Source organism: Armigeres subalbatus, chromosome 1, assembly GCF_024139115.2.
Source record: "Armigeres subalbatus isolate Guangzhou_Male chromosome 1, GZ_Asu_2, whole genome shotgun sequence".
In the NCBI taxonomy this organism is placed as follows: domain Eukaryota; kingdom Metazoa; phylum Arthropoda; class Insecta; order Diptera; family Culicidae; genus Armigeres; species Armigeres subalbatus.
Window position 1 is genome coordinate 174,462,951 of NC_085139.1, and position 13,721 is coordinate 174,476,671.

Consider the following 13,721-nt stretch of genomic DNA (forward strand, 5'->3'; position numbering starts at 1 on the left):
AAAAAAAGCGTTTGTTATCAGAAAAAGATTTGATTTAAAAAAAAAATTTAACAAAATAGAGAATCGCTGGATGCGGGATATTGCTTATATGTTGGATTTGAAATAGATATGTTGATTATCTGACCGGTTCAAATAAGCAATTTTTCAATTATATAATGATTGCATTCTGATCAGATCAGACTGTTGGGAATTTTTAAATTGTATCGGGTGATAGTAAAACTATGTCACTTCTATATGGTTCCAATACGGAAAAGATTAAAGAAAAAAGCAATACATATACAATACAAGAAATAATATGCACATAACTTGAAATAAGGTTAGCGTGTAAGTCATTAAGTCAATCATAAATTATCCGACCAATCGAAATAATTTTGTATATACTTGATCTAATATGAATTTAAAAACACTTACCGATGCTCATAAATCCTTTTCATACCAAACCTCTATCCGTACCTTTTCGTCCAATGGCAATGATTCCCAACTCACAGGTTCGTTCATTCGGACTCCAGTGCACCACAATGCCAGCCTTATTGGAGAAACGCTCGTTCCCAACGGACAACCGACGATGCTGGGATGATGTTTTCAAGGCCAATCAAATAAAATGGCACGAATGGCATACCCGTTGCTAGATATTCCATAAGATTGTTTCGTTTATTCTAGGCAGTATTTCCGCTGGACGGGTTCTGCCAAAATCCCTCGAATTTCGTTGGTTCCAGAGACAGATGCAAAATGAATTTAATCTTCTTCTTTTTATTCGAGTAGAGCAATTAAAAATGATTTGATTCTTGAAGTTTTGTAAGTTTGATAAGGATTAACTGCTTCGAAAAAGGCTTGCAAAATTTTGAAATTTGGCGGATCAAGAATAAAAATTATCAGCAGCAGAAAAAAACGTCAAGCAGCAATCGTTGCCTACTGTCCATTATTTCTGTAAAAACAAAGCCGAATATATTCAATTACTCAACGCAAAGTAATTTAAGCAATCAACATAAATTAAAAATATTGCATGTAGGAATTGTTGAGTTAATTTACTTTTCATCAATTTAAAAGTTATGTGAAATATCGCATACCCTTATCACGGTTTGGCGAAACCGTCGAAAACAGCTTAGTCAGATTTACTTAACTGGAGTGCGGTGGATTGACATGTTCAAACGTGCTCACATATTGGACAGTGTACGATATAGCGGTACATAGCCGCGATCGTCATTGATGATGATGCATTGGCGCATATGTATAGGACACTAAGGAAAGAATTTGTTTGGGTGAGGAGCGCGGAATAATAACTTAGCCAAAATGATAGAGACAATAAGAGTCTTCATTGAATCTACATACACGTATGCAGGTGTATTGATATAAAGGGGTTTGTTGCCCAGTATGAAAAACAGAGAGAACATGATTTTGTTCTTACCAATATAAACTTGAAAGGAAATCTCGGGTACTTATTCAAAAGGACGTATGTGATTTTGTAAACAAAGATTCAAACGTCGATTTGTCCGATCTGAGAGCCCTCCCACGCAAACCATCACCATTGACAGATAGGGGGAGGCTTCGGCTACCTGTTGTTGGTGTTGGTTTGCGTGGGAGTGCCATCAGATTGGACAAACAGACGTTTGAATCTTTGTTTACAAAATCACATACGTCCTTTTGAATAAGTACCCGAGAAATATTGATATTGGGGTCTGAGTGGTTCGGAAAAGGAAGAGCCGTCCCGAAGGGGTAATGATTCTTCAGGGAAAGGGGAATTTAATTCAAAGCCCAGTTGAAAGAAAGAGAAAGCAATTTATTGATTTATTTTAAGAGTATACTTAAAATCAAAGAGTAATACAAGCGGTAGCTGTTAATAGCTCGGCGGTATGGTGCGCTGTTTTACAAAGAACCCATGCTGGTGAATGGGTGAATGTTTCCACAACTCCGTTGGTTTAGTAGTATCATGCATTATGAAACATTTGGGACTTGTTGAACATTACTCTGTGAGACAGCAATGTTCAAGTTTATGTGTAAAGAAAGGGGCAGGACTTAGAGATACTCATTTTATACAAAAAAATATATGAATTAATACATTAGTAAATTGAAGTAGCAACTTGAATGTGTGCTCGAAATAAGAGAGTTTAAGAGAGTGGAAAGAGAACAGAATTTTTCCAAGAGAATTTTAAAGGGAACATCCAAAAAAGGGGGCAAAGTTTCGTAAAGTATGGAAGTCCAATATTAAGGCTGAATTAGGTAATCTATGACAAGAAATTAAATAACTGTTGAAAAAAATTGGAATAAAAAGGAAGATGTTTCGGAATTTATGGATTTTTCAAATAAGCTGATTAGGCATTTCGTGCAAAAGAACTTTGAGGAGCATCCATAAAGAATGCAAAGTTGAGTAATGAATGGATGCTAAAAAAATTGAGGATATTTACGAAGTTGAAATTAAAACCACATAGTCTGAACAGATAAATGTGGGATGAGGAAAATGGTTACGTTATTTAAGGATTCTCGGAACTTTCGTGGGGTCCAAAGCCCAGTCTGATGCAATTCATGAAATCATTATAAAATTCAGAACTCAGATTGACTATAAATACCGTGCGCTTTTCCAAGCTCGGGGTCAGTCCCAAATATTCAGCAGCACCTTTATTGGAATTCGGTGCTTTCTAGGTTTCCCTAGCCGGCCTACCGAACACTCCAATTGAATCAGGGTTGTCCCTTAGACACCTCGACACTCGTGACTAGTGCACGAATCGAGATCTAAGTTTAAATTAATTAACTTTTTGAAAAAAAAAAACATAAGTGAACAGTTAAATAGTCCGTCGCGGTAAAATCGAAAATCGGTGTTAGAGTCTCAGAATAAGTATCGATAAACAAAAAGTGTTAATATCTCTGGGAAAGACATTGTCATACGGGAAATAGTGAAATAGTTATACGAAAGTGTTAATTGTAATAATTGTAATAAAAAAGTGCTGAAATGTAAAAGAAGTTTATAATTGTACAAACAAGTGATACATAAATAATAAAGTTTTATTCTAACCGTAGTTTAGTGTTTGAACTAGAAAAACCGAAAGACCAGTGCCGCGCCTTCGGCATAGAACGCTTAACACATCGTGAAATGATTATTAACATTTGAGCTTGAACAATACATCGAAAAAAAGAAGTTTCGCTTTACATGCACAGCCAGTATTGAAAAGTATCCTGGAAATGTCGGAACATAAAATCGTATATGCTGCAATATACGACACTAAAGTGGAGGCGATATACGTAAATATTGTATGGGGAAGTACCTATATGGCCTCCACTTTAGCATCTTATGTGACATCATATACGATCGTGTGTTGGCTGGGTACTGCTAGAATTAATTAAGTTGTAGGTATACGATAGAAGACTGAAACGGTATGAAATCCATTTCCATTTCAATTGATTGCTCGAGCATGAAAAAAATATAAAAAGATAAAAAGTAGAAAAAAGGAACGAGTCTGGGATTGAACCCAAGACCTCCTGTTTATGAGGCAGAACCGGTAGCCATATGACTATCAAGCCCGGTCCATCGGCAGGTTCACTTATCAACGTCAACAAAACAAAACATGTTGAATCCTTCTAGCGTCAAGTAACCAAACCATATCAATTCATTTTGAGAAACAATCGAAATCTCAAGAGTAAAAGCTTCTTGAAAGGATTCTTCTAACGCACGTTTATTTCGTTATTCCTCTATTGATCTCTTACCCATCTCATGTAGTTTCATAATACTGGTGTTTTGCGTTTCTAGGGGTGTTCATTTAGGACGCTACCAATCAAAAAATGGTAAAATTTGGTTCATTCAATAAATTTTAGCATAGTTCACTGTCATACCATAAGGAAACTTCACATGAAAATCCCTACATGCCTTCGGAAGGGTCTACTCTATTGGAAAACAAAACTAAACAGCGTTAAAGATGACTATATTTCAGCTATTTCTCAAACGATCTTGAGCCGCCGATCACACCGCTGTTAACCCATCAAGCCCACATATTTCCATTGAGTCTTCGTGTATAACTTGCAATTGATTTATGCCTCTACCAAGTGTTGGTAGTGTTTAGTTCTCCAAACTGTTCCGAAGTTCAGATCAATTAGTTTACCAGGTCTACTACGTTCTGTACCACACAAACGTCAACCTATAAAGTTTTTAATGCGCAAGAGATGATGCGACGCTTTAGATGTGTTCGTGTGTTTACTACTAAACAGATCTGGGATCAGATCTGACTAAATAATCTAGGGGTTCTTCCTGCTTGCTTTTCAAAAGACTGGGCAGAAAAAGAATTGGTTGAAAGTTGATCTTCAACGTTTTACTTGCAAACAAATCAAATTTTTTCTTGGAGAAACGCTCAAAGCAATTTTAATTGAAGCATTTAGTTTGAAGACTTCGGGATATTAAACTATTAATTATTCCAAAGGAGCAATCTGCTTTTCATCCACTTGAAAGTCTTCGACAATTGATTTACATAGTTTCAACTGATTTTTGCCAATTGGTAACTCATGCTGACTTTGAAATGTCACAAGAAACCATGCAGAATTCAATAAGCTCAACCTTCAATTATTATAAAGCTGATTGGGATTTATATAACACATATACCAAAAGGAATGCTGATGTTGATATTCCTATGAATACCAAAAGTGATATTGACGATGACCTCGTATCTTTGTCAACATTAATTGTCGAAGCCAGAGATATTGCAATCCCTCAATATGAAATAACATTTTCCTCCGTTATGATTGACCACGATCTTCTATCTAGCTACTATCCGTCTTTAATTCGTGAGGCGAAGGCAAAATCAAAGCTTTGAAAGTTATATGACGAGATTTGCAAAATGAAATTCTAAAAAGTTTCGCTATTTTGAGGAATACTAATTTTAAGAATAATGTCTCAAAGTTGGATCGCAGTTCAAAATTCTGACAATTCTTGAAACTCTTGAAAAATCTCAAAAGAATATTCCTAAGCGCTGCAAGGAAAATAAAATTTAATTAACCTATGACGAAAAGGCTCAAACTTGCTCAGCAGTTTAAGAGCGCTCATAATTTTAGTCTAGGTCTCACTAGTCCTATTGAGGATCCGGTTACGCAGGGGATCGAAAACATTCTCAACCAAGAAAATGTTTTTGACCCTTCGTTTGGAACTAATTTGGATGAAATGATATCTTTTTAAAATATGAAAGCTACGAGTGACATTTTTTCATCATATTTGTCAAAAAACTTCCTGAGAGCTCTTTATCCTGTTCTGGTTAACTTATCAAATGTTTCCAATTGGCATACTTTCCAGATAAATGAACAAACATCAAAGTTTGCAATTTTTAAGCCGTATAAAGTCCAAATGAGGCTTCTAGTTATCGTCCAATCAGTTTTCTTTAACTAGTAAGCTATTTGAAAAGTTTATTTTGAATAGGAATGTGAATTCAATTTTTGCTGATGACCAATTTCGTTTTCGGCAAGGATATTTTTTTTGCTTGAAAAGATCTTTTTCATTTCTTAGCTAATTTGTGAAGCGCTGTTACTAAAGATTTTCCCTCCTAATATGGGAACTGATTCTTGCCTGAAGTTCAAGTCAAATGATAAGGTTACTTAACTTTAACGAAAGTGTACAATGCTAAAAATGTTTGCAATAAATGTTTCGTCATGTCCAACGGACGATTAAATTTTCATCTCTCCAGACGAATTGTGTGAATGAATCGCTTATTGAGTGAATAACCCCAACCACCATTCATTTGAATCGTAATGCACTCTTCATTATTACTGATTCATCACAGAATAACAAACATTTACAGCACCAGCTGTGCTCAGCTGAACAAAAATGAAGTAAATAATAATGAAACCTGTATTACCCTCATCATAAAAGAAAATTTTATTTTTTCCATTTCATTAAATACTGTGATTGTTTTCATGGTTTCTCCAGCGCATCAACTGGACGATTACACAACAATCACATTTGGGAAAATAATGAGCACCTAATAGCTAGACTATTTCAGACCTTTTCTTCACCCCATCTTGGCATTGACTGGGGCATGGATTCGTATTTTAGCATTTGGCAGGGTCACGGCAGATATTTAGATCCGGGCGCACAAATCAGTGATGCGAGTTTTATTTGCTATAAATTTTCCTATCACCAAATGCCCCCTAAGTTTATGATCTGATACGATGGTGTTATAAATTACATGCTACTAAATGATGCTCTCATTGGTTCAGGTATGTAGCTATGGCGAGAATTAGACCCCGAACGGAAATACCTGCCGAAAACCTATTTGATTACTTTTGTTTCGTTTCAGCATGACGGACAGTTCCGACTTTGCTCCGACTTCTCGGTGATCTGCACGCTCCTGATTCAATTTATATGTTTTGTTATTCCTTGGCTCGCTTTTGATGCCAAGCGGAAAACACCCCACACACAATAAAAGAAAACCACACACTCGAGCGTTCTTGCTTGGACGGTTCCGTATAAATATTTGATTTTCTCCAACCGGGAGCAAATTAAATTTGCAACCACTTTTTGCGAGCTCCCAATGGCTTTTCACGAGTTTAACATCAACACCATGTGTTGAAAATGGTGCTGTGGCAGTGAAATTTAGGAGCCCCATCACCAGTAAGGTTTTACGTTTTTGCCTTTCTCGTACAACAAAGTTGTACCGAAAGGCTATCATTTCACTCTGAAAACGAACTTTTTATAGAAGCCTCTGAGACCCATAGTATTATATACCAATCGACTCAGCTCGACGAGCTGAGCACATGTCTGTCTGTCCGTGTGTATGTGTGTGTGTATGTGTGTGTGTATGTGTGTGCACAAAAGCTATAAAAACATTAGACAACTTTTCGTATAGTAATCCTAAACCGATTTTCTCGCAACAAGTTTCATTCGACAGGGGACAAAGCCTTGTTGATCACTATTGAATTTTATAACGATCGGTCATTGCGTTTCAAAGTTATGAAGAAAATGGTACATCGGACCATATAAACCACATATAAGGTGGGTGTCCTAACTAAATGCGAGAAAGGCACCACCAACGCTAGGTGGATTAATCTGGGTTTTGATGGATTTATGCTAACATTGTGAATTTGAAAATGATTGTCTTAAATTATTAGATGATATGCACATCTAAGCATAGATGTTCACGTTTAAGAAATCATGTCAACAATGTCAGCAATATTGAACAAAATTACAACTTTTTGCACTATATTGATTGTTTTGTTATTGCTAATATATTCTATTATTTGTAGTCACAGTAGGATAGTTTGGTGAAAAAGTTGTTTTAATTACCTACCCAAATTCATATAAAAACAATATTCGTCACTTCCATGCGAGTTAGTAATGAACATTCGGAACAATTTAAGATTGTCACAATTTTATTGCAATGTCTTTAGCGCACTTCGAAAAAGTCGATGAAAATATAAAACGGAAAAACTAGATTAAAGAAGCCCATTACAAATTTCAGGGCAGTTTGCATGTAACAGTGAACACTATTTAATTTGTTCAAACTTGACGCAAACTTACTTGAAGTGCTTTTTCGTCAGTTGAAAAGAAAACTTACGTTGCTGGTAAACTGAAGCACTTGGAACTTCTCATGAGTTCTCGTTCCACCACGGCGGAACAGCGCCATGCAAGAAGAAGATGGGAATGGTAAACGCACTCAACCGGGTTTGCTGCAACATTTTTTCGGGCATTTCCTTTGTTCGTAAGCATCTGCTCATAACATTTCACTTGAAAAAAGTATAAATTTTGCCTTTCAGCCCTTGGCCTTATTCCGGCATGCTATTTGCCTGAATGTTTATTTTCGCCGACTTTTACCAGGCTTGTTCAGGATGAACGATGATGTCAGGAAAAGGTTAACTGCAAGCTGTGAAGTACTCCATGTGCTCATCTACTGTAAGTGGAATTACAGTTTATTTCTTCTTATTTACAACATTTCGCAGTTGTAAAAATTATTTATATTACCGAAAGTATGTACAAACTTTAACGAGGAGCTGTCTGTTCTTTCAGTTGTAGCATATTAGAGATGTACAGTGTGGTCCTAATGTAAAATTAAATGTACGTTACTTTCTTCTTAGTTTTCTTCGTTTTCTTTGTTGTCATTATGCCCTCCACTGAATCATTATCGTATTGCATCTTCCATAGTTATTAACTACGAGCTTTCTACGCCATTTCGTGACTCATGGGATTAACGCGATTTGTCTCTTATGCTCAACGACAAAAGAAACCCTAACTTGAAAATTTCCTAAACCGAATTGGGTATCGAACCCAGCCATCTTTAGCATGCATGGTCTAACGTTGTAAGGAATTTAATTGAAAATAAGGTAGAAAATAAATAAAAATAAATTCATAGTCCTTGAGGGAATACTAAAACACGAATTTCCGTTATAAAGTATCACAACGCTTTAGAGAATAGTTACAGAATGAATCCTATATGCATCACGTGATCATACAACGTTACCTGCTTCTTTCCATATTGATTGGACAGTTGCACGTTGGACCGACTGCGAATAATTTTAGCGTTGTTGACATAAATGTCCTCAGTTCCAATCGGTTGACGCTTTCGCGTTACATAGATCGGCGGGTTGCCATCGTAGTCCGATGTTATGATCGTACCTAGCTGTTCCAGTGTTGTGGCGACATTAGCTGTGGAGAAAGATAAAGAGGAGAAATTTTAATAAAATCATTTAAATGAAAGGTAGCCAAAATCAAGCTTTTTCCATTGCAATTTTTATTCGAATCATAAAAGAAATCTTTCTCTCTGCACCGACAATAAAACCAACATGTTCTTTACATTTTATATGCATCCCTTCATCAATGGTGTTTTCCGGTGCGAAGTATGACGGTTCTATTCAAGCTTTTCGAAAGCTGGCGCCTTCTGAATAACATTGTACTTTCTCCTGCAAACCGTGTAACAGGTTGTTCGTTGGTCTGACTTTCGAGAGTAAACCATATTTGCAACGAGTGTCGCTTTCAATTTTATTGCTTTCTCACAAGTGCTTAGACTGACAGGATATTTCTATCTGATATATGCAATGCTCATGGTATGGTATCCAGGAAAGGATTTTGTTGGGAAATTGAAAGTTTCACGGGCGATCATAAAAGCAAGTTTGTAATAATTTCGCTGCAGTATTGTTGGATTATGGATTTATTAGGAATAAACCGCTCAACATTTTTAAAATTCGATTCGGTATCATACCAACCTACGCAAAATGTGTACATATAAGCATTGGCGTAACTACAGGGTGGCTAGGGGGGGCTATAGCCCCACCTAGGATCTGGCTAGCCCCCCCTAGAAAATGTTACTTTGTATAAGTATTGCACATATCTAGTCCACTGATTATATACGGGGGTAAATGTAGAGAAAGGATTGTCTTCATTATCCAATCCCTCTCTTCGAAACACTACAGCAAGTTGAATCTATTCGCTCAAGTTTTTGAACTTCGAGCAATTGTTATAAGGCTTGCAACTTGCAACACGTTATAACTTATGAAATACCAAAAGAAATACCTCATCAACAAGTGAAATAAAAAATATATTATTTATTAGTATTACAAGTACTTAATGGATAATGGACAATTCCTTGAGATTTTCAAGTTTTTCCAGGGCTTTGTGAGTAATTGTTATCTAAATCGAGCGTATGATCCTAACCTTCCTAACTAATACGAATCCTAAAAGTTGCAGCGCATTTTAATTCACTGTAGGCTTCTTGAGAATGGTTCGGTAAAACTCTTAGATTTCAAGTAGAGGTAACTAAAAGTTGAATGAGAAAGAGCTTTGTTTTCTTTCGGATGGGTTTTATAAACTCCGCATAGGTACTATTTAATTCTCTGAACTCCTATTGTCGCTGCAGCAATGAAACAAGTGAAAATGACTCAGTAGGCGTGAAACAGACCTACTGAGAGAAAAGATGTGTTAAATTTTCCTATGTGTTAACAAATGTTAACAAATGCTCCTATAAGTTAATTTGTTGCAATTTTTTTAAACTAAATTGAAAATTAACGATCAATAAGTTGTATTGGGATGTAAAACTGATTTTTTTAAATCATCCTAGAAGTTATTCTAACAGAAAAGAAAGGTTAGTTTGTTGTGGTCAGATCGCAGTTTGAAAGCTCGTAGGCCACTGAATTGAAAGCTGGCAAAAAGAGTTTAACTAACTAATATTTAATTTATAATGTATTCTAGGTTCGAAGCAAATCAAAAAATCCTTTAAAACTCAGGATCGTGCTTCACATTCTATGAACGGCGAGCACAACACCTATGGTTTTCTTACCCTGTCAAGGATGTTGGGAATCCTACGAGATTTCTAGATTTTTGAAACAGGGCTGAGCGTCGATGAACATCATTTGAAATATTTCAGTCGTCCATTGATATCTGGTGAACCAATAATATACATCAGTTGAATCGAGCAAAAATGGTAAACTTTCTGTCTTATGAGTGTTAAAATAGAAAAGTTTAAAAAAAGTTAGCCCCCCCTAGAATTTTTCATTAGTTACGCCAATGCATATAAGCCTGGGCATTATGGCCGCTAGATTTGTACTTGCTACTCTGTAATTAATTGACTAGAACTTGCAAAATTTCTCTAGGGGAACTGCTTCTGGAATTCATCTCATGGCTCTGATATTCATCCCATCGGAAACAAAGCAATGGAAAGCAATTTGATTTCAGCAGTGAGCACGCATATATATAAAAAGATGCGAGGAAATTGGTGCTGTATTTCTTTGTTTCGCGATGAGATGAATATATGTTCAGTGAGATGGAGATCGGAACAGTTCCCCTTAATGATTTCGGAAGCCCATAGTTTTACGAAATTAGAGCACCAGTCAAGGAGTAATGGTACAAAAAAGTAATTTCCTTGAAAATTAATTAAAAGGTTTCGCTTAGCTTAATTTCTATAAGTGTAAAAATTATGTACAATTTACCAATTGAGTTCTCTAAATGAATAAAAGTTTGCGTGATTCCGCTGTATTCTCGCTTAACTTTTCAAAAGGACCTAAGTAACATTTTTTTCATGAATTGATTTGAATAGCGCAATCAACAGAACAACATGAAGCTATTGATTGCTGTATTCAAATTAATTCATGAAAAAATGTTACTTAGGACCTTTTGAAAAGTTAAGCGAGTACTCCTCTCGAAGTGTTTGTGCTGTTTTTGGTGCAACAGGATTACCACCCACTTTTATTTTATACATCCTACACAGTGACATTAGTGTTGGTGATTCTGGCTTTGGTCATCCTTCACGTGTATTGAGAGAAAGCGACAGTTTTATGTTGTCCAACCTTATCAATATTTTAGAAACGGTATTTGGTATCTTTTCACCGGTAGTCCAGCCAAATAAGTTGGCGAATGTTGCTTACGCTGGTCAAAAATCAGAAGGGTTATATACAAGATACGACCGCCCGACGTAAACTACGTAAAACAGATCATAAGATAATTATTTTGGTTAGAGCCTAGAGTGATTGAAATTTTGACTTTTGCGCTCCCTTATGCTTGAACGATAACATTTGCTGTTTTGGTTAACCTCCTAAATTTTCAACTGAATTGGTTATAATATAACTGAGTACGAGCAGTTTGAAGTTTGTATGGAAATTACTATAGAAAACGCCCCGTATGTGAGAGATCCTTACGTGAGGCGGATCACTAGCTATTTAGGGGAAGATCTCCCAGCGCGGGACACCTCCCAATACCGGACACTTCTTAAAACGACACTACTTGCAGAAGTCCCTCCTTCATCTTATTAAGTACAAAAGGAAGCTATTGAACAGGCTTCTAATGGCAAGGAATATCAGATCTTCATGTGATAAACTTTGTACAAAACTACACTTACTTCAATTCAATTGTTTCTTCTTGCTGAGAAAGCCACAGAAATTAGCAGAAACAAAAATTGAAGAGGACATTGAAAAAGGTGGGAATTTGGATTAGGATGTAAAAAATTTAGCTGAAGAGTCAAATAAGCTCCACTAACAATTTTTAATATTTACAACTTAAAGCACGTGAATGATATTACTATTCTGAATTATGTCTTTACTCATGTAACAGGAACTTAGTCACATTTGAACATGATGCAATAGTGTCCGTTACTAGGAGACATTTTTCTGAATCGTAAAATTTTTCACCAAAATTCATCGTCGAAAAACGTGTTCAAATGATCAAATATAGTTTGTATGAATCATCAATGGTCAATAGTCATATTTTGTGTTTCTTTCTTCTATCTATTCTTCCTTTGAGGCAATGTAACTCACGAAGAGGATGACCGATTTGCGAGATTTCCTCACTAATCGATTCGTATTGGGATCAGTTGTGTTTCTATATGCATAAGGTTAGTAAATTTTAAAGGAAAAGTTGGGAAAATTGTCAAAATACAATATTAAGGCGAGTTTGGAGAAAACCTAATGCGATCGCTGGAAAGATGATCTACCGTTTCGACTCGAAGTCCGGACACCTAAGCACTGCTAAATTTTCAGTTCAATATTACAAACGGAATTAAGTTCTTCACACTGAGTGATAACACACACTCTCAAGATTAACTTATCAAATTTGCTGTAGTGTACTGAAAATGACATTTTGTATGCACGAAATAGCTAATATAATCGAAAACATTGAACATCGCTTGCTTCGAAATCCGGACACAGTATAAGGAATGCTTCAAATTCCGGACACTTTTGTTTCGAATTTCCGGACACGAGTTTGGCTATATTGATCTTTAAATAGCCAATTCAATCCGTTCAAAGACAACTACACTCAGCGAACTAGACTATCGAAATTCATAACTGGCACCTTATGAATCTTCGACTGATAATTCCTCCAACAATGCTTTTTGTACGCAGTTACCTTCCCGAGTATTCAAGCGTCGATGGGCGTTTGGTCTACATACCGGCCTCCCGTTCCCGACGTCCTTGGTTCGAACCCAGTCTGCCACACTCAGCTTTTTTAAAATGAAAATCATCGTTCATAAGGCAACATTTTGAAATTCATACCGATTCCTTGTGGCAAATTTTCATAAGGCGTTTGATTGAAAATCATACGTCCATTTTCCTCAGTGTAGGAAACAGCATTCATATTTCTCGATAAGGATAGGTAAGGTTTCTATACAAATTTATGGAAATCTGGCATCCCCCGGTTGTGTGTACCATCCGAAGTTTCTGCTCCGAGATTGACCAGGACTACCAAAAACAGCATTTGAAACCAAGCGGGAGCATTTAACTGCAAATAAATACAACATTGGGAATCTAATAATTTCATACAATTTCCTCCCTCTTCCCTTTCAAGGTAGAATGCTTTTTTGAAATTTGACGTGTCTGTGAGTAATGAAATATTTTCTTCAATACTACCTCTCAAATTCAACGTGGGTAAGCTGCAATTAGTGGTATTTATGTGTCTTTTGAAATCCGTTTCAGTTTGCTTTTAGAAATCAAGGATTGAAAAGAGCGATTGGAATAATGAATTCATGCGGATTGATAAATCCGGGCGTGTCCGAGAAATGTTGAGTTTTTTTTATTTGACGGGAGTCGTTCACAACGTGTCTTTTTATACAATTCTGTTAAAAAAGCTAGTTTTACGAACTTGTTTTTTTTCTACAAAAATGTGAATGGTTAAAAAAAATACATTTGAAGACAACCTTTACTAGAAACTGTAGGCAAGTTTTGCTACTTGTGTACAATTAATAAAGTGATACCATTTACAATATGTGTATAAGTATATATCGATAAGCTGAGAGCAAGCAATGTTCCTTTTGGGGTGTAGCAACTCAAATCTAATG

General features: G+C 36.1%; 1 protein-coding gene across 4 annotated transcripts in view; it reads right to left on the reverse strand.

Moving 5' to 3' along the window:
- Positions 1–13,721, reverse strand: part of LOC134205545 (fasciclin-1) — a 576,572-nt gene that overhangs the window by 75,840 nt on the left and 487,011 nt on the right. For all 4 annotated transcript variants that reach the window (XM_062680847.1, XM_062680846.1, XM_062680848.1 and 1 more), the window contains one exon: positions 8,424–8,608. In XM_062680847.1, coding sequence (XP_062536831.1) covers positions 8,424–8,608 — 185 coding nt within the window. The remainder of the gene's footprint in view (positions 1–8,423; positions 8,609–13,721) is intronic.